This window comes from Notechis scutatus, chromosome 1 (genome assembly GCF_049901735.1).
Source record: "Notechis scutatus isolate UNSWTSFEM ecotype Mainland chromosome 1, rNotScu1.2, whole genome shotgun sequence".
Taxonomy (NCBI): domain Eukaryota; kingdom Metazoa; phylum Chordata; class Lepidosauria; order Squamata; family Elapidae; genus Notechis; species Notechis scutatus.
Genome location: NC_142009.1, coordinates 202,578,910 through 202,604,445, shown reverse-complemented (window position 1 = coordinate 202,604,445; position 25,536 = coordinate 202,578,910). Strand labels below are relative to the sequence as shown.

At 36.7% G+C, this 25,536-nt stretch overlaps 2 protein-coding genes across 2 annotated transcripts in view; both read left to right on the top strand.

The window, feature by feature from the left end:
• EPC2 (enhancer of polycomb 2) overlaps nt 1-3,123 on the top strand; it is a 54,316-nt gene extending 51,193 nt beyond the window's left edge. Inside the window, exons 12-14 of the mRNA XM_026673498.2 lie at nt 105-261; nt 969-1,302; nt 1,873-3,123. Coding sequence (XP_026529283.1) covers nt 105-261; nt 969-1,302; nt 1,873-1,945 — 564 coding nt within the window. The 3' untranslated portion in view covers nt 1,946-3,123. The remainder of the gene's footprint in view (nt 1-104; nt 262-968; nt 1,303-1,872) is intronic.
• An 11,939-nt stretch (nt 3,124-15,062) lies between these two features.
• KIF5C (kinesin family member 5C) overlaps nt 15,063-25,536 on the top strand; it is an 85,129-nt gene continuing 74,655 nt past the window's right edge. Inside the window, exon 1 of the mRNA XM_026673496.2 lies at nt 15,063-15,813. Within this exon, the coding sequence (XP_026529281.1) occupies nt 15,688-15,813 (126 nt within the window). The 5' untranslated portion in view covers nt 15,063-15,687. The remainder of the gene's footprint in view (nt 15,814-25,536) is intronic.

Below are 25,536 nucleotides of genomic sequence, written 5' to 3'. Positions count from 1 at the left end.
CAGTTCTGTCATTAGGAGAACATCTCTTTTACTGTAAAAGAGTTAATTTGATTGTATCTTACAAATAGTCTGTAATTATGAAAACTGTTGTGTGAATTTTCCAGGGCTCAAGCACTTCTGATTGCATGTCAAAAACGCTTGATTCGGCCAGTGCCCATTTTGCTGCATCTGCAGTGGTGAGCGCACCCGCTCCCAATCGGGGTGAGGTGACAAAGGAACAGAGTGCCAGCCACAATATCAACGGTGTTGTTCAGCCAACAGGTATGTTTTTCTTCGTTGCGTTATTTTCATGTTAGTTTGTAGCAAGATGTTGCTAATTCTTATTTTATATGCAAGAGAAAGTCTGAGAAAATGCTTGATAGGACAGTAATGATTGAATTTTTTTTAATTAAGTCATAGTATGGAAGATTTTGATCTTTTTGTTATTTAATAAAAATAATAAAACTATTGTCATGTATCTGCAAATTCTTACATACTTTAAAGAATTACATTGTGCCTTTGAATTTAAGAGACAAGTCCTAATGTTTGGATGTAGAACTTTCATTATTGCTTCATAGCAGTAGCAATAACACTTAGACTTATATACCGCTTTACAGTGCTTTACAGCCCCGTTCTAAGCGGTTTACAGAGTCAGCATATTGCCCCCAACAATCTGAGTCCTCATGTTACCGACCTCGGAAGGATGGAAGGCTGAGTCAACCTTCAGCCGGTCAGGATCGAACTCTTGGAGTGAGCAGTGACTTAGCCTGTGGTATTGCATTTTAACCACTGTGCCACCATGGCTCATAGCTTGCTCCATCCTGGTGCCCTCCCCATATGTGTTGCCTTATAACTTACATCACTCTTAACCCAACTGATGGAATATGCCTTAGCCAGAAGACATTAAGATGGGATGGCGGTCTTGGTTTTATTTCATGTATTTTATTTTACTTGAAACCTATTGAGTACATCTGTTTTGTTTTGAACAGCAACATCAAAAACTCTGTATTCCACCAATATGGCTCTGTCATCTAGCCCAGGGATCTCAGCTGTACAACTTGTAAGGACAGTTGGTCACACCACCACAAACCATTTAATCCCAGCATTGTGCACAAACAGCTCTCAAACACTTCCGATGAACAATTCTTGTCTCACCAATGCAGTGCACCTCAACAATGTCAGTGTTGTTTCTCCAGTCAATGTACATATCAATGCAAGGACTTCAGCACCATCGCCAACCGCCTTAAAACTTGCCACAGTTGCTGCCAGTATGGATAGAGTGCCAAAGGTGACTCCAAGCAGTGCCATCAGCAGCATAGCAAGGTGTGTGTCTTTTGGATATGAATGAAGCAAGCTCAAGCTTTTGTGATGTCTTTTTCTCCTTTTTTTTTAAAAAAAAAACAAAAGTGGATTTACCATCGAATCCTAACCCAGGAAAGGCTGAATTAAGTAATGATATTTGATTTGTGTATGTTGTTGAAAAAAAGTCTGCTTATGATCTACCCTCATAAGTGGAAGGCTAATTCAGCCAATTATTTTATATTATAAATTTCAAGAAAAATCTAAAATCCTATAGATTATGTATAACAATGTATAAATCCTATATTTCTATATTTATACATTGTTTTATCCTTCTAATGCAAATTAAGATTCTCTGGGTTTTTTTATTTTTATTCCCATTTCATATGTTCTGAGATAAATTATTTGCCATTTGAGAAATATTGCATAAATTGTCATTTTCTTCCTAGTAAAGTTTTAGTTTTGTTGTGTTAACATTTCTCATATAATAAATGAGAGATGCCAAGTTAACAAAATGTCAGATATTAAGAAATTATACTACATAGCTCATTATTATAATTATATATTTATTTGCCCTTCTCTTTTCACTTTCAGAGAGAACCACGAACCCGAAAGATTGGGTTTGAATGGAATAGCAGAGACTACAGTAGCAATGGAGGTGACATAACCTAACACAGTAGCTCAATGTGTGCTGATGGTGTCATTTATATTCCAGCTGAATGCAAAACAAAACTCTGTGGATCACAGGGGATTAAAATGGACCTAAACGGACTATCATATCGTATATTAAGTCGATATATAATGTACATTTTGTAAAATTGGGAAAATCACTACCTTGTAAAATAGTTTATTTGTATCATCAATATTATTTCTGTTACTTGAATAGTAGATATTCATCATCATGCTTTTGCACTTGAATTTGCAACTGAATGGATTTAAAAATAATTCTTTAAATGGGATCATGAGCATGAAATGGGATCCTGCATCACTTGTTTTAACTATTTATTTTGCCATGTTTACATTTTGTATCTTGTAAAAAATAAATCCAACTTTGTGTCTAAAAAAAGTTAAAGATTCATAGCTAGGAAAAATTCTTGTAATTTTTTTCTAAAGGAAATGTAAAGTTTTCACTTGGTTCATTTTGTTTCACAATTTTAGATGGACTTTTTGGTAAATACTTTAGTGGCATTTCACTGTCAAATATGAAGTTCAAGGCAAAATAGTATTTTCTATTACTGTGCAGGGGAAAGGGATGGATCGATACATGCAAATTTAATGTAGTAACCCACTTTTCCATATATTTTGAATGTATATTTCTATTTATAATACCAATTTATAAAAAATAATTACACAGAAAACCTGACTAGTACAAATTATGCATCTAGCACATATTAAACTGTGCAGATATGAAGAAAATTTTCAACTGATTATATTTTATCTGAAGTCTGCATAATTTAACCGGCTTTTAACTGTAACACACCACATAAATGATATTTTACCAGGTATGTATTGCATTATATATCATTGCAATAATTATTGGATGTCTAGATATCGAGCCATCCCAGGTAATGGGGGAGGGGGGAGGGTCATGGCAGATTGTCTTTCAATTTTGGAAAGTTTTCCTGTGGCTACAAGGCAAGTAACGGGTTGGAAAAAGTCTGACTGTAAGCGTTGGACACCTTCGTAGTGTAGTGTTTTAGTGACTTTTTTTATACGGTTCTTGTAAATTAGATACGTGTAGTGGTGTTTCAGAATGTTTGTTTATGCACTAGTTCAGACAACTTTCCCTGTTACTTGTTCTTGATAAGTGAAAACTGCAGGGAAATAAAAATACATATCAAAACATGGGCATCTTGCATACGTATTTATTTCACAACATGGAGAACAATTTGTAATTTTTGCAAGCCAGTAGTTATCAAACAGACACCAGCAATTTGGCACGAATAAGTTCAGCACCACCTCAATAGAATGATGATTCTAGAAGTGCAGGCATGTAACCTGCTGGATCAGGAAGTGTGTGTGCAAAAACTTGGTGGATGGAATTGGGTACTTATATCCAGCACTTGGGTTGTGTGTACATAATCCCCACATTGAGACCGGTACTCTGTAAACATGGAACAAAGTGACACTGCTTTCTATGTGATGAGCGCTAGGCATGTACAGAACTCTATGGGCAGCACATAGCGCATGTAGTTTCTGAACTGGGACTTGAAACTGTTTAAAGAGTTTTCCTTCATTTGTACTTGGTGTATGTGCATATTGCACATATAATCACTACCTCATAGCTGTAATTTATGCTGTACACGCTTTTGCATAATTATCTGAATGGAAATTTACTATTTGATTATGTAAGTGGCAAATCATAACAATACTTCACTAATTTTTATCTTCCTCCAGGTATATTTTTGAAGTGAGTCTGAACATATTTAAAGTAAAGAGAAACAAATTTGGCTTCTTTAGGTTCAATTTAATTTTATTACTGATTTTTATGTTGTGCTTCTTTTAAAAGGATAAATCGTGTGTATACCATGTTATTAATACTTCCATTTGGTCGTTATTATATAAAAATCTCTGCCTCTTTTAAAGTGAAATGGATTGACCCTTTTTGCTTCTTGGCTATCATAGTTTTCCAAAGATTAAAAAAGTAGTCAGAAAATATTAGCTAGTGCATGTTTTTGCTCCATGAAGTCAAAGAGTTAATGATTGCATTTGCATACCAGTCTAGTATGCTTTAACACTACAACTTTGCTCAGGAAATACATTCTAGGTAATTATGGCTGATCTTTATTTCTCAGCCACCTTCCTAGAAATTAGCCTTTAAAAAGGCTGAGGACAGTATATGTGAAGTGAAGCGACACAGCATGCATTGGATGGAAAAAGTCAAAGACACTTGGATATTCTTTAGTTACAGGTTTACCCATGATCTGATTTGAATCAATAAAAATTTACTAATAGCAAATGCTACAAGCCTGCCGACACACAGTGTCTTTGGCCCTTGATATATCTAACTTTGTAATATTTTCATAAGACAGGTTTTGTTACAAAATATTTGGACACTTGAAAAACTGAGGAGTCTGCAGAAGTGACTTTGTACTATTGGGTTGCATGGAGAAGTAACAACACAACATAACAGTTGTAAATCAATGCTGCAGTAGATTAACTTGGGATAAGCTATTTGTTTCATATTTTTTATATCCTGCTGCAATCTAGACTTTGGGCAGCACACAACAGAGACTAAACAAAGAAATGCCCTAGATGGCCATCAGAAAATCTAACCCTTGTTAAAAGTACAGTGCAATAGTATTGTTTTAATAGCTGGGTGAAATACCCAAACGAAGAGGCTGGTAACATTTCCAGAGGCAATGAGTTCCAAAGTACAGGGACAGAACAGAAAAAAGCCTGCTGCCTGGTCCAGGTCTATCTCATTGTACCTAGTTGGAAGAACTCTTTAATATTCTCATCTTTTTGCAGGATGAACACATTCAATTGTGACAAATGACACCTGCTTCTACATACCACAGAGTTCTGAATCAGTGTTTTAGAAGTCCAGCTGGTAACCTTGAAGCAACTTTAGCAGTAGGGTTATTTTACTATGGCAGGATTGTACTGTTGGTAATTTAGCCACTGCATTTTGGACCAGCTGCAGCTTCTAGGTAATCTCTGAAGGCACTTACAGCATTCCAATTCAGTGTTGATTGAAATAGGGGTTACATGGCCAGGTAGAATTGTAATTAGCATGCCAGACAAAGCTTGGCAAAAGCCCCATAGCCTCTACCTGTTGCTCAAGCAGTACCTACAAGTCAAGATCATGAACCAACACCTTTAGTAACTGCCATTCTGCCCTATCCGGCAACCTTCCTGAATGTTTATTGCTGAAAAACAATTTGGTTTTGGATTCAATCCAGCATAATTTTGCTCCGTTCAAACCCTGACAGAACCCAGGCGCCAAGCTTTCTAGGGCATCCTTGCTCTGGCCTGTCCTCCCAGGGTCTTCAATGATAAATAGGTTGGGGAAGAGCACTCCCTGGTACCTTGAATTGAAACAACAGCTGGATCAAGTGTTGCCATAATTACTGACAGGAATGACCCCAGGAGCTGAAACTTGAATCAGTGTTTCTGACTCCTGAGCCTTGTATGCAGCCTGGCAAGATACCAGAAGCCAATAGTATCACATGCCACAGAAGGATCTTACAGAAGTAATAAGGTGCTCTTTCCCATCAAGGATCTGGATGAGGATTATCCACCAGGGCAATCAATGCTATTTTTGTCCCATTTCTTCTAGGATTATCTAGCTAAGCCATCAGGAAAAGTTGGACACCAAGCAGAAATGGTTAAAAACCGCTGTTCCACATAGGGCTTCTTCCAGAGAAGACATCCAACCTCTTCTTTTAAGATCCATGCCATGGTTCTCTCAAGCATTTGAAATTTTCCTAATCGCACTCTGCCTGGCTGTCCAAGGAAGGCACTGAGGACATAGTTTAAGGTGCACAAGTGGCAGAGTTTGCACCACAGGATCCGAGCCTTTTCTCGAGTTCAGACAAATCCCAGCTAACAATACAAAATATTGCTTTGCACACCAATTCTGTCCACTGGCATCTAGCCCAGAGTGGGTATCAGCTACATTATTCATCAAAAAACTTTAAAAAACAATTTGGCACAGCAGCACTGCCTTATCTCACTCTTGCTAAATGGGTCCAGGTCATTCTGAACAGGGCTGCCTGTTGGGACTTCCTACAGGTAATAAGTGCAGGAAAAGAAATATGCTTCTGTGCAAAAACATTTTTGTACAGCTATAATTGGTATTCTCCAGGTCAGCCAATATACAATGGTAGTCACATTGACTAAAAATTCAGAGGCAATCTTTTCATCAGGACAGCCAAGTTTTAAACTAATTTCAAGCTTCTGAATTTACTATTAATAGTAACGGTTGTATTTGTTTAATAATTTTTCCATTTCTTCCCCAATTGCTTTATCCTTCACTTCATCTAAATAGTTTCTTGCTCTATCTTCGTTAACTTCTTCCTTTTTATATAACTCTTCAAAATACTTATGGGCAATTTCTTTTTTCTGTTCTATCTCCTGTTGTATATCACCCTTTCCATCTATTAGCTGGTATATCAATCTCTTTCCTTTCCTTTTTTTGTCTATATGATAGCCATCTCCCTGGCTTATTAGCATGCTCAAAATAAGTTTGTCTAGTTGTATTCAAATTTATAATCATTCTCTCTTGTTCAATTAAATGCAGTTTATGTTTAGTTATTATCTGATTTTGCTATTTTGAATCCTCTGGGGTACTCTGTAATTGAGTTTCTAATTCCTTAATTTTTTGTTGTAATTTGTTTTGCTGGGCGTATTTTTCCTTATTCCTCTTGGCGTTATAAGAGATTGTTATACCTCTTATTACTGCCTTCATTGTATCCCAAATGTTTTGTTTCATAGTTGCTCCATTATCATTTTTCTTTAAGAAATAATTTAATTCCACCTTGAGTTTGCTGGTGTATTCTTTTTCTCTTATTAACTGAGTATTTAACGTTAATCTTTTCTTGGGTTTTTCTCTACCCTTCCATATTATCTGAATTGGATTGTGATCTGCCCATTCATTAGGTAAAATTTCAATCCCTTTTATCTCATTTGCTATTTCCCCATTCATCCATGCCATATCAATTCGTGTCCATATTTGATGAGGATTTGAATAGAATGTAAATTGTTTTTTCTCGGGATGTGATCTTCTCCATATATCAATTAAATTTAACTCCATCATTTCCATACATATTTTGGGAAGCTCTCTTTTCCCCCCTTTGTTCTTCTCCCCATTACTGTGGTCTTTTTGATAATCAGCAATAGAATTAAAGTCTCCTATGATACAAATATTTCTTTTTTCCAATCCTACTATTTTTCCATAAAGATGCTTAAAAAACTTTTTTTGATCTCCGTTCGGGGCGTAGATTACCACTAAGAGAATTGGGATGGCATTAATCCAGATCTGCAAAACCAGAGTTCTTCCCTCAGAATCCGACCATATTAAATCTGCTTTCAAATCCTCTTTAACATATACTGCAATCCCTTTCTTTTTCCCCATGTCTGCTGGTGCGGTAAATAGCTTCCCTAATTTTGGACATTCTAGGTATTTTTCATCTGTTTTCTTTATATGAGTTTCTTGTAGGCATATTATATCAGCATTTTGTTTGATTAGTTTAGCTATTATCCTTTTCCTTTTTATCGTCGGGTTTAAACCATTTATATTAATTGATAGTAGTTTCTTTTCTTCTTCCATTTAATGAATTCTGTTTTGCTCTTTGTCTTGTAATGGCTCCAGTCTCTCCTTGTGCCTGAAGATGTGTCCCACTTTCTTCTCTCTCCTGATGTAGATGAGTATTTCCTTGATTTCCTAAAGTTCCATCTCTGTTCTTATGATAGCCTTGATCTTCCTGGGAGTTTGTTTCCAGTTCCTCCTTACTGCTCTGCTCTTCCGGACCTACCAATCGCTCATAAATTTCCTGGGCCTTTTCCATGGAGTCTATTTTAATTTTCCTTTCGTTCCAAAAAACTAACATCCCCTCTGGGATTAGCCATTTAAATACGATTCTTTTCTGATTTAGGTAAGCTGCTAAGAACTTGTAGTCTCGTCTTTGTTCTCTTACTCTTCTTGGTATTTGTTTGAGAATCAAGACCTCTTTACCTTTATACGTGATTGTTTCATCTCTTGAAATCCTATATATGATATCCCGGACACTCCTCGCAAATCGTATATGGACTTCTCTTGGGTATTTATGGCGTCTCGCATAATTAGTGCTAATCCTGTAAACTTCATCCAACTCCCTTAAGATGTCATCTTTATCCTTTTCCAATAGTCCAGCCAGTATTCCCGCCATTAGTTGTACCAGGTCTTCTTTGGATTCCACTACATTTTGGAATCTCAAGTATGTAGCAGCCTTGTCCATCTCTAGGTAGACCAGTGAGTCCTCCATTTCTTTACATATTAATGGTTGTATTAATGAAGGACCATAGTTAATGTACACTAAAATGTTAGTTCAATTATTTTTTATTATTATTTTATTTAATAACAAGAACAAAACAAAAACAGTGAATAGTCTCAAGCATATATATATATATATATATATATATATATATATATATATATATATATATATATATATATATATAATGTTTAGCCAAGACCTGCATATACATACAGAGTTACATACATACATACATATTTTCAAAGAAAAGATACTAGTGGTATAAAAAAAAAGACAAAATATGACCAAAAAGAATCTTATACCATTATAATAAACAGTTACAATTCTATACATACTTGTCTAATGCAAATATTATTCAAGTCATATGTATTTTATGACGTATTTAGGTCTAGCACAATTCTTGACATCTTAGTTAACTATTGATCTCTTTGAAAGATAGTCGTTTAGAGAAGGAATTGGTTCAGGTGAAGCAGTGGTCTTGTTTTGGTATCATTCAATATTTATCTAAAGCCAAAAAAATATAGTTTAGGTGCTATAGACATTGTAAGAGACAAAATTGCCTGAGGACTAGACTAGGACAATGTTAAGTTCAGGATAGGGATGTAAAGAATGTGAAGCTACTATCAATAATAATAATTCTTGTGAATTGGACATAAAATCTGTAATTTAGTAATATTATAAAATTTACTTATAAAATAGAACTATTGGTACTGATTTTTCTGATTCCTGCTGACCCATCCAGATTTGCTTGTTCTATAATTCTTCAGCTGAGAACTGAATAAGTTGTAGTGCAATACTTTGGAGGAAAATGGCTTAACCATCTCAAGCAGGAAAATCTGAAGTGGAATTCAGGTTATGGTTAGAATCCCAGATTAGGCAGAGTTTCTGGTCAAATAAAGCTTGTACGTTCATTAGCAAGGATCCAAATAAAAGTATTCTTTGTATCTTAAAACTCAACGTAAGATGACTGAATGGATGGAATCAAGCATTTACTACATATCTTCCAGCTTTTATATCAGATTACTGAGTATCTAATGCTAATGTCTTTCTGATATGTGAGACACACACAAAAATGTACACATACCTTGCAAGAAATATTTTTAGTCAACAAGTCAGATTTAATTCCTGGTGATCATGTGGACATATGCTTATCAACATGTCCTGACTTAATAGCACAGAGTTCTTCCACATTTGATTCCATTCATCCACCATATTTTTCGGCTTCTGCTTTTCTAAATCTTTCCAAACACAATGTTATTTTTAGGATTAATCATTTTAACATAGCTGCTTTTATACAGTTTACAGCAGCATCACAACTCTATAAAGGATCATTGCAATAAAAATTCCATTTTATGAACCTGGAAGTTGTGCTTCCAAAATTTTACTTGATTAATAGAAATTAATGTAGTTTCAATAATTATTAGTAATAAATCAATAAACACCTTTACTTAATCTAAAATATATATTGCCTTGTCTTCAACATTCCATGTAGCTCCAAATATTGTTTTTTAAAAAATACTTCGACATGGATTGCAATTTTGAAACATTCTATAAGTTAAAAACCTAGGAAATCTCTGAGTAAAAACCATTATTTTTGGAAAACCTTATTTTGCATTTGGCCTCAAGTGATTACAATAGAAAATACTGTGAATGTGAAACTTGCAACAGTTATTTCCATCTGAAATTTAATGCAGTAAGTAGGTGGCAATTTTGAATAGTGTTGAAGGTCATCCCTTAGCAAATAATTGAGGAATGAATACAGCAATAGCCAACCGTGAAGCAGTGTAATATTCTGAGAATTAATTAAGAAATCTACAAATGTCACCAAATTCCAAAATACGGTACTTTAAAACAACCTTTATAATGTGATCAGAACAAAGTGTCTTGCTCTTTAGCAGTTATAAATGATCACGGGGAAAGTTGGCAATGCAAAACATAAAAGCTTGGCTATTTGCCTTTTAGATTTGGCCCAAAACAAACCAAATTCTTAAACACAATCTTACTTGCACCCTTAAAATAATCTCATAAATGCAAACTGATACAGAAACTTATGTATAATACTAATGGACCATTTTATGTAGGAAATCATTATGGTTTATCTTGACTTTATTGTATGAAGTCATACAAACCATGGTTTTGCTTATTAAATAATTCTCAATAGGTTTTTTCCCTTTCAAGGCAGAGGTTATATGATCATACAAGTAGTCCTCAACTTACGACCACAACTGAGCCCAAAATTTCTATTGCAAACTGAATTGAGTTTTGCCCCATTTAATGACCTTTGTTGACACAGTTGTTAAATGAATCACTGCAGTTGTTAAGCGAATCTGGCCTGCCCCATTGACTTTGCTTGTCAGAAGTTTGCAAAAGGTGTTCACACAACCCCAGGGCACCGCAACCATCATAAGTACAAACCAGTTACCATGTGCCTGAGTTTTGATCAAGTGACCACACTTTTTTCAATGCCCTATCTTTCAATATCATTGCCTTCTGGTGTTTTAAGTATCATAGAAGATACTATGATCATACAGATAGTAAAAGGAAAATCTCATCCTGCATCTCTCATGCTATTTCTTCCTTCAGGTATGCAGTCCTAAGCTTATTTACCTATGAGCTAGCTCTGTTGAACCCCATAGAGTTTATTTTTAAATTGGACTGAACATTTTTGCATTTTCATTTTTCTGGTTGGATGTTTTGATCAGCTATTAACTGCAGATACTTTAAAAACATATTAAATTTCCTCCTTTTAAATTTGATTTGGTTTGGATGAAGATGGACAGCTTTGAAATTAAGAATCTCTTTTCAATCTCATTACAATCCAATATGTATAAACTTCCTTAAAGGCAAATCTTCCTGTGTTCAAATGAAACTTACTCCTAGATACACTATTAGTGAACTATATTAAAAAAAACAATTAATTCTTAGTTAGCTGGATTAACCTAATTGCTTGGGTTCCCACAACTTAAGAAACCATAAATTAGCCAGCCTAAATTGTTGTTCCAATTCAGTATACTTGACTGAACATCTCTCAGACTGCAAAAAGATATAAATACTGTTTCTAGTAATTAGTAGACCTCCAAATCTTTAGCTTGCTTACCTATTTAAATGCTATATTCATACATTGTAATAAACCACTGTTTATTTAACCATGATTTATAAAATAATTGGCAGTTCATATAGCATACTAAATCATAAAACATAGTTTACAAGCCATTAATGACTTTGTTCTTATGACATGCTGAGACACAAAGAAACCATCTTATGACTCATCATGCTGTATGAATCCAGCCTCGGTAAAAAGTACATATTTCAGCATGGTACATTCAAGAGATAATTAAAAGATTAAAATATGAAAGACAAACAATCATTGCAAATAATCACATAATAAACTACAAATCTTCAATAACCAATTAAAACTATGTAGTATTTAAATTAACAATACATGGAATCTCAATACTCTAGCAAATAGCTGCACAATCTGAATAATGAAAAATCCATGAACAATAAAATTGTTAAAGTTTAGATTTCACTTGTTTAGGGCCAGATTTTACAATATCATCCTATCTTTGGTCACATTCTGCTGTATTCTGCCTGAAATACATTTTCAACTCTTATTTAAGATGTGATAATTGATTGTTGTCCAAAGAGCCTTAGGATGCTCATTCCATAGTCTAGAAGCAGGTTCTGGAAAGCCCCAAGACATAAGGTCTCAGGGGAAGTAAGTCCCCCCCAAAAAATTTTCAACCTCCCTGCACCACCTGAAAATATTACACCAAAAATAAGAAACAGATGATGCACAATTGGGTCATAAGATCCTTAGAAATAAAACCAAGCATTTACATATATTGGACCTTTGCTCTTACAGGAAGCCAATGAATGGAATATTTTTCAAGGAAAAGGATACCAGAAACACATTGATTGTAGCAATATCACTTGCTTTAGGCCAACTTAATAATCTTTTTTCCTCTGTTTTTATTTGGGGGGCGGGATTTTTAAGTTAAGGGAGTTGGAAGAGCAAGAAGGAATAAGCAAGAAGGAGCAAGTAGAGCCAGTTTGGTCTAGTGGTTAAAGCATATATACATGCATGCATACATACATACAGACATAAGTCTTTTCAGGAACTGGTCCCAATATAGTGGGAGGCTAGAGTAAACCTTTGCTCTCCTTATTTTCTTCCCATGTAATGGAATGTTATAAAGTAGGGGTGTCAAACTCACATCGACATGGTGGTGTCACATGATGTATTTCCCTCCCTTTGCTAAACCGGACATGGAATTGGCCAGCACGTGACACATCTGGGCCGTTGGCCTGGAGGTTGACAGCCCTGTTATAAAGGGAAGAAACAAAATGTGGTATACTGCAGAATTTTATTTCATATCTGATCCATTCTCTCATTTTGATATTCCAGAGGCTACAAGGGAGATTAATCTCAAAGTAATCCTCTTCTGGATTCAGATTAAACAGATCTTCCAGGGAAGGTTAAGTAGTCCAGTGGCAAATTTGGAAACAAGCCAAGGTGTGTCATTAAAACATTTCACCTTGTTTTATCCACAAAAATTTCAATGACTGTCTTAGTAGGTTGTGAGCTACCTGACCTTCCAAATCCTGGTTGTTTGATCATAGTTAACAGAATACATCACAAGTTGTTAAGTTTACCCAGAATACTAATCTATCTATCTATCTATCTATCATCTATCTATCTATCTATCTATCTATCTATCTATCTATCTATCTATCTATCTATCTATCTATCTATCTATCTATCCCACAACCCACATTATAGCAGAAAAGTGACAAACCCATGTCCAAAGTCAACCCTAACTTGAAGGCACCATTAAAAAAAGGCTGTTGTAATAAATGTAACAAGTCATAAAATAATTTATTACTACAAAGTACTGTCCCCATTGTAAGAAACTGATGGAGATAATATTGCTTTTGCAAAGAAAGCAATTAAAGAGATGTTGGTATAAAAGTTCAGTAGGGCATTGGGACATTAAAGGTAAAAAGTTGAAGACCGGGAAACAGAAGAGAGTGCTATTCCGATAAGTGAGTCAGCTTGGCCAAGCAAATTAGTTAACAGTTTTAACCACACAGTCTAGTAATATCGTGGAGAAATTAATTAATCACTTGCTTCAATTTATTATGCTTTAAGGAAACAACCCTGTGATCTTTGTCAAAGGAGGCTGCAGGGAGGGATTTGTGGTTTGGATGGAGGGAATAAAAAGTTGAAGAAATGTATTCTTCAGTGTGCCTACTTGCTAGCCACCCAGAGGTGGTCTTCAGCAGGTTCTGACCAGTTCTGGAGAACCAGTAGCAGAAATTTTGAGTAGTTCGGAGAACCAGCAATTACCATCTCTGACTGGCCCTGCCCTCATCTATCCTCTGCCTCCCGAGTCGCAGCTGATCAGGTGGATCTTCTTTTGTTGCCCTGCACTGGAGAACGGAGCTGGAAAGCAGGTTAGGGGGATGGGAATAGGGATTTTGCAGTAACTTTCCCCCAGAACTGGTAGTAAAAAATTTTTTGAATCCCACCACTGTAGCCACCCGTTCTTGCAAGAATGTATTTTACATGCAATAAACTGCTTGCTGCTTCACTTCATGACTCTCACATTTCTGATTGGTGAGTCTGTTTCTCACACCACTAAGCCTATTTAATGTTACCTGTAGTGGGGAGCCCATTTCCAAGCCAAACATTGGAGCATGGTCACATACTACTTCCACCCCCCACCCCCCCCCCGAATATTCCTGAAATGCTCCGGCATTTTGATAAATAAAAAAAAGTTAGAGGCTAGTGCTTTTTCAGTGCAGCACACCTACTTTTGATTCATTACTATTTTAAAAAATACAAAATATTAAAAAACAAAAACAAAGACAGCACTAGCTCCCAAGAAGTTACCTGGAAACCCTGTCCCCAAGGTGCCACATTGCCCTAGACCAGGAGTCTTCAAACTTGGCAACTTTAAGACTTGTGGGCTTCAACTCCCAGAATTCCCCACCCACCCACCTGGGGAATTCTGGGAGTTGAAGTCCACAAGCCTTAAAGTTGCCAAAAGACATATTTAATTATTCACGTATTAACTGCAGCTAGAATAGTATTTGCTCAAAACTGGAAAAGTGAAAAAAAATCTGATAGAAGAGAATGTGATCAGGAAAATATTAGATTGTGCAGAAATGAACAGATTAACACTGGCAATTAAAGAAAAAGAACTGAATATTCTATGATATAGGAATTATTTTATCAATGGAAAATAAAAACGGAAGTTAGAAATTAAATATATGAATATAGAGTGGAAGGCGTTAAGAAGATGGTTATATTGATAAGACATGTATAGTAGTTTGAAATAATAATGTAGTTATTGTTAGGGTAAGGAATTTGTAGCAATTAGAAATGTTATTGCACAAGATATTTGTACCCAGATGACACACTGTTTAAATGAAAGATGGACTGTTTGTAAAAATAAAATTTAAAATTTAAAAAAAGTCTTCAAGTTGCCAAGTTTGGAGATCCCTGTCCTAGACCTAAGAACAAACCCTGTCAGCTACTCAAGCCTCAGCCCGCCTTTCCACTGCTTATTTTTAAACCCCTTTTTTCAAAGCTGAGCATCCCGTCAAGAAAAGCACCTCCAGGGTCCCGGCGAGATGCGGCGCCGTCACAACGGCCAGACTCCCTGGCCTCGTCGCCCCGCCCTCTTTCCCCCCTCCCCTCCATGCCCCTATCTACCTGCTTGCTTGCCGAACTACAGTTCCCAGGATGCGCCGGTGATTTTCTCTCTCTCTCTCTCTCTCTCTCTCTCTCTCTCTCCCTCCCCCCCAAGCCAGTAAGCTGGGGGAAGAGTTGATGTAATGCGGTGAAGTCACAAAGCCCTCGGGGATGGGGGAAAGGGGAGAGCGAAGGGGGGAGAGGGAGGGAGAGAGATGCAGGATGGTGGCGGCGAGAGCAGGAGCGCCGGCCACGCTACCGCGGCGCTGGGGAGAGGCGTGAGAGGGGGTGTAGATAAATAAAACCCGGCTTCGTTTAGCAACCTCCTTCCCTCCGCCCCCCTCGCAAAGCTTCGAAGCAGCGGCAGGTCTCTGGGCGAGGCAGCCGAAGCGCCGGGGCTGCGGCCTCTCCTCATTCTTTTCGCCCCGGTCTGGAGCCTGGAGGTCTTGAAGAGCCGGGGATGCCTCGGCCGCGCCGCCGCTTTCTCCTCTGACCGGGCTTCGGCTCCCTTCTTTCGGCCCATGCCTCCCCACTGCTAAAATAACCGCCCGCCCCCACTCCTCCTCCTCCTCCCAAAGGTGTATATATATATATATATATATATATTACATTTTTATTTTTATTTCATTTTTTAAAACCCTCCCGAGGTGGGAAGGAGGGTATCCGCCGTCGCTCCCTCGCCTCAAACCCAGCCGCGCACCGCCGAATCCGCCCCGCTTGCCCGTCGAGATGGCGGACCCCGCCGAATGCAGCATCAAAGTGATGTGCCGGTTCCGACCGCTCAACGAGGCGGAGATCCTGCGCGGGGACAAATTCATCCCGAAATTTAAAGGCGAGGACACGATCGTCGTCGGGGTAAGTCTTCTCCCCCGCCCCCCGGGTTGGGTGTTTTTTAGGCAGCCGAGGAGAGTTGCGCCTTGGCTTTTAGTTTTTTTTACCCTTCGCTCGGCCCCGAACTCTTTTTTCTTTCGGGAACGCAGCGGGGGCGGTTTGGACCTGACCAATTTCTGTCCCCCGCCTCAATCCCTTTAGTCTTACTCCAGGCCCCTCTGAATGGCGAGCCGCTGCACCGCATTGTACTCCTTCCTCCGTCCATTGTTCCCAACATTAGCTTGCTCTAGTGTGTGTGTGTGTGCGCGCGCGCGCGCGTGTGTATGTGTATATGTCGGTTAGAAGTTCTCCAAGGCTCCTTTCACCTTGAGCGCCAAATTTGGCTAAGAGAAGGATTGGGAAATGGAGATTTGGGCAGGGGGGGGGAAAGGGAAATTCTCTGCACTGCCTGCTTCTCTTCCCCCAACCCTTCCAAAACTTGGAAATTGGGTTAAACTCAGAAAGGACAACAACTCCTCTTTTTCCAGAGCAGGAACGAAAAGCTTTGGATAAGAAGAGGTATATATATATGGCAGGTGGTCTCAAACCAAACAAATCAGTTTGTCAGTGTAGTGTGAAACCACGTAGGAGTTTCAATGGGAAATCACTTAGGTGTTTCGGAGGGGTGCAAAGTTTCCTTGTTTTGGTGCGAGCATGGATCTAGAGACACAGAGTCGTGTGGTGGGAAGAACCATCTTTTATTGTGGCTCAAGTATTGTAGTCTAGCAACCATAGTGGGAGACTCACAAAGTGTTCTCAGTTGACAGAGATGGATATCAGCGGGGGAGGGAGGGAATGTGTCGCATGAAATGCATGTTTTTAATGTTAATTTCCTTGGCGTATTTTATTGAATTGTTTGATATTTCAGTAAAGGCCAGAATGAGCTCCACTGAAGTCTACCAGGCATATTTATACATATAACACAGCTTAGATTGCATTGGTAAGACAGCAGGGTGAAGGCTAATGTATGGGCAAAAGTGTATTCTATACCGGCCTGATTTGGATGGCTTCTGCAGAGGGGAATCTTCCTTGAAAGGTGCTCCAGAGTTGAATTTCCTGCTTTCCATAACTGCAGCAAAAGCAATGGTGGGGAACTGAATGGAGTCAGCCTGGTTTGACTCTTTCATCTGCCTTCCCTCATTGCTACTGCAGTCTTCCAATCCTGAGCATTGATCAAGCTGATGTCATCTGGATCACTGGGCATGCTCATTTACTTGCACCCTGACGTATTTGATGGATTGGCAGGTGGCGAGAAATTGCTAAGCAAATTAGAAGAGGGTAGAATAATTCCCTCCTTCTCACCTTCATATCCACCCTTCTGCCATTTCAGCTTGATCTGGTGGCTTGTGTTGGATCAGCACTAACTTCGGTTAAAAGCCTGCCAAGCTGCAGTCTCTGCAGATAAAAGCAGGACAGTCTTTAGTGACAGTCTTTAGCTGTCTGCTGTGTTCATTTCTTTATCTTGCAGTGCAATTGGTGGAGAATCGCCTTCTCTTAAGAAAAGTTTCTTTTATCAGCTCACATAATTTGAATTAACACCAGCCTTGGCTAAAAGTGTTCATTTGTCTGAAATATGCTGGAGGAACGTAATTTTGATTTGTTAGAATTGGCTCCCAATAAATGGGTTCTTTGCTTAATCTGCTACTGCAAATTAATTATTATTATTAATTAATAATAATAAATAAAATTAATAACTATAAGTTCCCCCTCATGTAATGGAAATGGCTTAGTAATGGAAAGACTACTTTTTGGAAACTTGTTTGTTTTCTTGGTAATGCATAAATGATATGTGCATAAGAAAATGATTGCTCTCTTATTGTATTGCAATTTATGCTAGGGAATCCTTGTATTGGTTTCACAACTTCATTTTAACCTGGATGCAGATTGCTTCTTTTTTTGAGTTGCTAGTAATTTAAAATTTGAAGCCAATATTTAACCTCTCATTGCAAAGGAACTCTGTAGACTTACAATAAACCACAGTGGTGCTTATTTACTTTTGTTTATTATTAAATTTATTTGCCATCCACCTCACAGTGGGGCTACTTTGGTCAAAATTATGAGGAATGGTTTTAAAATGTGCATTCAGAGGCATCAAAAGTATTAGGTGTGAAAAGTAAGTGCTGTGCCTATCACAGAGTTTTGTAATGCTTGGTGCAAACACTTATTCAAAAAACCAGGGCCGATTGAAAGGAAAGGAAAAAAAATGTTCTTATCTCCCAAAGTAGGATCTGGAGATATTCACTACAGCTATAAATTTGAGGTGACTTCAGACTAACTGTAGCATTTTTTAATACAAAATATAATTAAACTGACTTCACATGTCATCACAGCTGCCAGTTTAGACTGTTTTAACAAGGAACTAAAGAAATGAATGGAAGATAAATTTACCTGTCACTGGTAATTTTGATAGCTTACATGCCTTAAATTACAGTTGCTAGAACATCTGTAAAGGAGGATTTATGACTTTTTCATCCATTCATGAGCCCCTGAGACTGAGCTAGCTTGCTTCTCAGGTTGGGTCTTGACCCAACCCATCTCTCACTTCATGCACTCTTAATCTCTCACTGCCTAGCACTAGACAACCCAAGGTTGGTACATATAAATGGTCTGTTGGATAGTCCTACTGAGGCATAGGTGCCATCAGTCATGAATAATGTGTGCAATAAAGTTTTTTTTTTTGCCAATAGAAGATAATATTTGTAGCTCAGACTTGAAATGAGGGGTCCTTGGTGCTCTGTGAACTTGGTTGTTTTGTTGAAGTTGGTTGTCTTGTTGAATGGGTGATGATACCTAGTTTGGATAATAAAATGTCTGCAAGAAAACAACCAAGCTCAGAGAGCACCAAAGACCCCCTCAAAGCATTTTTCCTTAACCTTATGATGTGGAAACCTACTGTAATTCCTATCCCATTGAGGGGCTTCTTTTAAACCATGTATCCAATTCAGGTGTGGTTTGTGTTACTCTCAAGCTGGAGTTTGTTATTTTATATTCTGGATAGCTAATAAAAAGGTTGATTTCTATTCTTAGTCTACAAGCATTCATTCATCTCAACCAGTATAAACATTTTTAGTAACCGTTCACCCCCTTTTAGTTTACAACTAATGATACTTTCATCCCATCTGTTATCTACAGACAAATACATAACACACAATCTTTTCAGTCCTACTGTCAGCAGAAAGTCCATTAAGGGTTACCAGAAATAAAACCATATTTTAACCTTGATCAAATAAATCAACTTTATAATCCTTTTTACTTCTTAACAGTTTTAATCTTCAATCTGTTCAAATAGCATCACAGAATTTGATTTCATTTCTTTTGTCCTTTCTCACAAGATTCTACAAAGAGCCTCTTTTGTCAATTCAATATATTAAAAAAATTAGGCCAATCTCTTATGTACTATTCATAGAATAAAACATCACTATTCATATTGTTGATACTAAGTTCTAATTTCATTTTTCAAAAGCATCATTCATACACACATATACACACTAAAGAGTTTAGTTAAAGGAGAAAAAATATACAACAGCTAATTAACTTTTATATCTATTTCTCCTTTAACTAAACTCTTTAGTTCCTTCTACTGACTAATGTCCAAATAAATATTTTTCCCATGGGAAGGATTCTTTATGATTAATTCCAAAATTTTATTCTTAATTTACCTGGATGCTTGGTCCATTTGTAAACTTCCTAGGTTCAAAATGTTATTTAGCTTTTTGCTCTTTAGTTAATTTTTTCTTCATCATTACAATTTTCTTTCATTTTAAGGATTGAAGTAAAATTCATCCATTTTTAGACTCTGAATGTTTGGCCAAAGCCCTGTAATAGCTTAAAAGTAGTTAACAAGCATTTTACAAATGTAATTCGTAGTTTCTGAACAGTGTCCATTAGAAAGTGCCAACCACAGAAAGATGGCTATCCCCATCTCCCAGTGCTTGAAACCTGCTCGGGATTGCTGTCTTGCAGTTTCCTTGTAAAGAGCATCTGTTTGGAGTGCATGTGGGTGATCTCCCATCCTCTCCTTATCCAAAGTGGTTCAAAAGAACTATTGTCATCTCTGCTTTTCACGGAGCTGATTTCAGTCCTCATTTTACTTCTGTTAGGTCCAACCTCTGGGGGATAAAAGAATGTTTTTATTCCTCTTCATGGAGTAGATAATAAGGTTTGGATTTTCCTTTGCATTGTTTGTTTTAGCCACCTTCCCACTTCTAGCTTTACAAGCAAGCTTGTCATGCTGTATTTAGGAACATGCCACTTATATTTGGTTCCTTTTTCTGACCCAGTTATCATCCCTGCTTCTTTATCTAACATTCATTGCTGTCTCTTCTTTCTTTGGCATTAACTTTCACTTGCAGCTTCTTCAATTTAAGATGTAATTATCCTCTTGCCTCTTAATCTATTTCCTGTTTATGTGTAATTACCGTATATTTTTTCCTATTAAAGTTGTACAATTAGTTTGAATTCTGGTTACATCAGAGATGGTTCTTTTTCATACTATCATTTTGTGGGGATATGTGTGTTGGGATGAATTAGGTACAGGTTAAAATTTTCTGGTCAGTTCCAGTAAATTGTCTATTTAAAAAAAAAAGATTGTTTCAATTGTTAAGGGAAAGTAAATTGCCTGTGGTTATTTGAACCATCTTGGGTTGAGGCTTTATTTTATTTATGTTCTGTTAATAAATACTCACTGGAATACTTGCTGAAATAGTCTATAAACTGTCTAGGACAAAAACAAGATCTAGAAAGTTTCTTCAATACTGACCTAAACAGTAAATATGTCAAATTATTCCATGCTTAGCAGCAGCAATAACACAGAGATAGATCCTTATAATATTTACCTTCTATTAATGATTGTTAGATTCTAAGATTCTATGCTAATAAGCCATGAATGAAATAAGCTTGCAAAGATTGCTCGTTTTCTTTTTTACTCAAGTTTGTGAGTAACGGATCAACTGCCTTATTAGAAACAGCTTACATTGTACATAGTGTTGTATGTCCACCAGTTATGAAATTACTCTGACACCATGTTACTCTGCATTATCTAGCCAACATTAGTCAACAGTAAAAAAGTAAGCAGGATGACACTTGGTTGTTTGTGAGCTAGACTGGAAAATCTTAAAAGTATTCTAGAAGAAAGTAAAAGCACTTTAATATTGTTGCCAAGAACTGCCTCAACCCCCCCTCCCCAATGGATGTTTGAAAGAAGCACCCTGAACTCAACTCAACTTGAGGAAGACTTTCCTTTTTTTAATTTATTTGATTTTGCCTTGGAATACAGTTATTTTAGTACTATTATCATTTTAGAAATGCATTGTGATTCTTAACAGCTGTTGTCACTGGAGAAACTAATCACAGGAGCAGTTGTATTTTCTCATTAAACATCCAACTGAATAGCTGTATTAACATATTAAGTTTTAACATGATAAAGGAAAATACACAAAGATACCTCTTTTGAGAGTAGTCATTATTATGAACCTAAAAAACTAAAGGTTAATACATGAGATGCAATCTGTACTTTCAAATTCCTCTCTCTTTTTGTAACTTTTGTTTTACAGAGAATGCAAAAAAGGAATTCCCAATAATACTGTTTTCATTGTATCCACTCATTATATTGCAACAGCCAATATTGCAGACTAACCATTGTGACACAAGGGGAACTCTTGCTGAATCTAGTGAATCTTCTGAATAAACATATTTAGAACTGTGTTATAGTGGAGTATCTCATGGTAATTCAAATAAACACACATAGGATTGGTTTATATGGATGAGTGATAGCAGTATATAGTTTGGAATATATGATTACACTTACCTGGATGCTTGGTCTGATTTAGTGTTACTGATGGCATGGTTTGGAATTTTGGCAGTTTTACCATATTTTTACTACAGTTGTGAATTTTATAATGTGAGCTTTGGAAGGATAGCCTTGCAAAACGGAAATGTAAAACTTTCTTGAAATATTTTACATCATTGATTTTTAAAAAAGAAAGTGATTTTCCATCTTTGGAAGCAATTTTGGAGAGAGAGAAAATCTTTTGAATTGGTAAGAAATACATTTTATAATATCCAATCCAGCTTTAAAAATGCATCTATTAATGCAAACACATTAATAAATAACAAGCATGTTAGAGTGTGTACACTATCTTGTTAAAAGTTGATTTATACACTGGTACATTGTAAATTTGGACAAATGAGTTATTTGTGAAAATAATAAAGGCATGATATAAATAAATAAGTGCAGGTTTTTTGGATGGAGGAGAATAAAAAAGTAGTGGTTTGAGGAAATGCAATATAACTCTTGGAGATAGTTATGGCTTCAGTCTTCCTTGGCACATTTGGGCTAATCAAGTAAGCAAGTACATAATAATCCAGGAACTTCTGTTAAATAATTTATGGTAGAAAAGCAAAGAGGCCATTCACAGCAATCTCTGGAATTTTTTTCCTGTATCAGAAGCAAGTTCCATTTATAGTGAAATCAAAGTTAATATTTCTGCATCTCTTTTTCCCACTTGATCCATTCAGTAGAGTGGATGTTATGTGAATGGATGGTGTTGTTTTCATTCCTTTCTTTTTTGGCAATGGGCAATGACTGTTTTCCCCTGACTATGTAAGAACTGACTCTTGCTCAGAGCTACTTGTAAATAGGAGATAGTCACAAAACATGTTGTATAGATGTCAATGAATTGATGTAATATTTATTCATTGCTAAGATGCTACAAGACTTTGATGTTTTTGCTGCACCAGCTACTCATTTGGAAACTCTGCATTTAAATAATTGCGTATGTAAAGTAAAGATCAGAAAAGTGATTGCATTTCCTTGCATTGAAAGTGACCTCTTTTCCTGTTCTCATATCAGATTGATCTCTATTTGTCCAAGCATCAGCAATGACTTAATATTAATTTACCCAACCAAGAGGCAATGATCTCTAATAACTCAGTAAGAGGTAGTATTATTTATGCAGTAGTGGATTCCTGCACTGAGCAAATGATTTTCCTAAGTGTTTTCCTAGATCTTCCCTTGCTACATTCTGTGATTCTTAAGTAATAGAAAATTATGAGCTTTTAGATTTGTTTTGCAATTATTAAAAATTCATTTAACCAAAAACATAGCACATTTAATGAAGGCCAGAATTGGTTCTTAGTACATGTGTGAGATTTTCAGAATTTAACAGGAGTCTGTAGAATGCCTTTAGCTAATACATCTTCAACAAGAAGACTGGAAAACTAAGATATATATACAGATAGTCTTTGATTAACAACACATTTGGGACTGCCGTTTCCTTTGCTAAATGATGCGGTCATAAATCTTAACGTCACATGATTGGGTTGCTTAGCATTGACAGTTCTGGCATGTCTAGTTGCCATTTTTAAGCAATTCCATCCTATTGTTAAGTATAACATCATATGGTTGTCATTCATAACCTCCTGCCATCTTCCCCATTGCCTTTATTTGTCAGAAGCCAGCAATAAAAGTCAGAAATGGTGATCACAGGATACTGTAATGTAATTTCTGAGTTAGTCACCAAGTGCCCAGATTACAATCACATGACTGCGGGGACACTACAATGGCCAGAACATAGAGGACCGGTCATAGGTACCCCTTGTTTAATGCCATCATAAGTTTCATCCCTGAACAAGTGGCCTTTAAATGAGGATCATCTGTATTTTGGACCTCTGTGATGTATCTAATTGATGCTGACTATTTATACGGTCTTTCCCAATCTAGTACCCTCCAGATAGGTTGGAGTTTAGTTTAAATTTTCCCTTAATGTTATGTACTGTATGTATGGATACTGCATTACATATTTTTTCTTCCTTCAGCATTTTATTTTTATAGGCAAGTTAAGCATTTTCTTATGCAAAGTTTATATGAAATGGCCTTGTCATACTTGTAATAGTATATACTTTACCTATAATAATATTGTAATTATATTACTTAATATCTACCTAACAATTCCCTTGTTAGTACAACAGACAATAATTTCTGTCCTCCCCACCCCCGATGTATGTACAGGGAGGTTACAGTTGTACAATTATAAGTCTGCTTTTGTCCAATGCTGTGCCACAGTGTGCTGGTCTTAGAACTGAAGCAGCAGTTTTTCTTGATTGCATAATCCCCTTCAGACCAAAAGGAAAGTAGAAAATTTGGGCAGTGTTTTTAAGAAAAGTCTTTACAGTAGATTCCCTTAGTATATTATACCCCTGCAGAGTGCTGAGATAGGTACACAACCAAGATATAAAATATACCACTCTGGTAGGTTATAGAACTATAATACACACTTTTCAGTTCTCTTCAGCCCTACAGCTGCTGTTAGTAGAGCAAGTGCAGTCCCAGGGTCTTGTATCACTGTGGCATTGTGGCAAGTCTTTTGTATGCATGAAAAAATAGAAGCCAAAGCAGAACACTTACTGGCAATAAGCAATGATACAGTATAGCTAAGTAATTTTAGATCTGGATTTACCTTACAGGGCCTATCATTAGCTGGCCGTATATGTTAATTTCATTGGTGAAACATGTTTTAAAAATTTCTTCTTTCACAGTCAGCATTCTATACTTTGAAGCTGCTTCTGTGCAGTAGATATAGCATAAACCACCATGGTTACAAAGAAAGATGGAATAACATAGCTCCTTAGGAATAATTATCATTTTGTTTTCCTTTTTTTTTTAAAAAGGGTGCATGTGAGCCTTCTGGTTAGTTTTTGACTCCTCAAGACTGCCTGGACTAATTCTTATAGTTTTTTTGGCAATGTTTTTGGAAACCCCTTCCAACTCTGTCATTCTATTCTACAGTGGTGTGCCATTTCCTTCTTCCTAGGGCTGAGAAAGAGTGACTGGCTTTGTGCTAATGCAAGACTAGAACATATAGTCTTCTGGTTTGTAACTTGTTGCTGTAACCATTAACTTCTAAAATTAACCTATGTGTACTTGTATTGGCAACAGAATAGTTTCAGTGACAAAGTGTCTGGCTTAATTAAGAAAGTCCATAAAGATGCATTGCTTTGTGCATCTTCTTCTTTACTGCACATGTACCTTTTGGTCAACAGTCTGACACTCTCTGTTGTCATCATGCCGAAAAGATTGTGCAGCCCCATCTTAAATGTAAGTAGCATTTCCTCTTCATGATACATTAGTCAACTTGAGTCATTTGGTAATAATTGCTGATAGTAACTGATGGGTAAAGAGGTCATTCTTACTTGCTGTATAAAAAGCAAGCATGAGAGAATCTATGGCTAGTTATACAAGTTATGCTGAGACTACTAACTCTAGCAGCTGAATTCTAAGACTTTTTGAAGGCTTTTAAAAAGCATCTTCTCTGAAAAATTATAGAAGTGCAGTTTTAGAATTAAACACCATTAGGGGGTCTCCAGTCTTGGCAACTTTAAACTCTTAACACATCTTCCTAAACTTAAACAATTAAAAAGGCAGTTTGACAATGTAGGATTGTAGAATTAACTTTGGATTGTTCTCATTATTGCTTGCTTTAGTTCTTGTCTGCCACACGGTGTAATTGCTATGAGCCAGTTGACTGTACAAATGACTAGTTTGAGAAGTAGTAAAGAAAGCAGTGTAAATAACCATTAATCAGCAAGCATTGTCTTTCATCCTTAATAAAACAAAAATCAACTTCTACTTATTTAGTTACAGAAAATGTTTTTAGTATATGGGTAGAATCCATTATAATAAGCTGAGAAGAAAAAGCAGATCTGTTCATG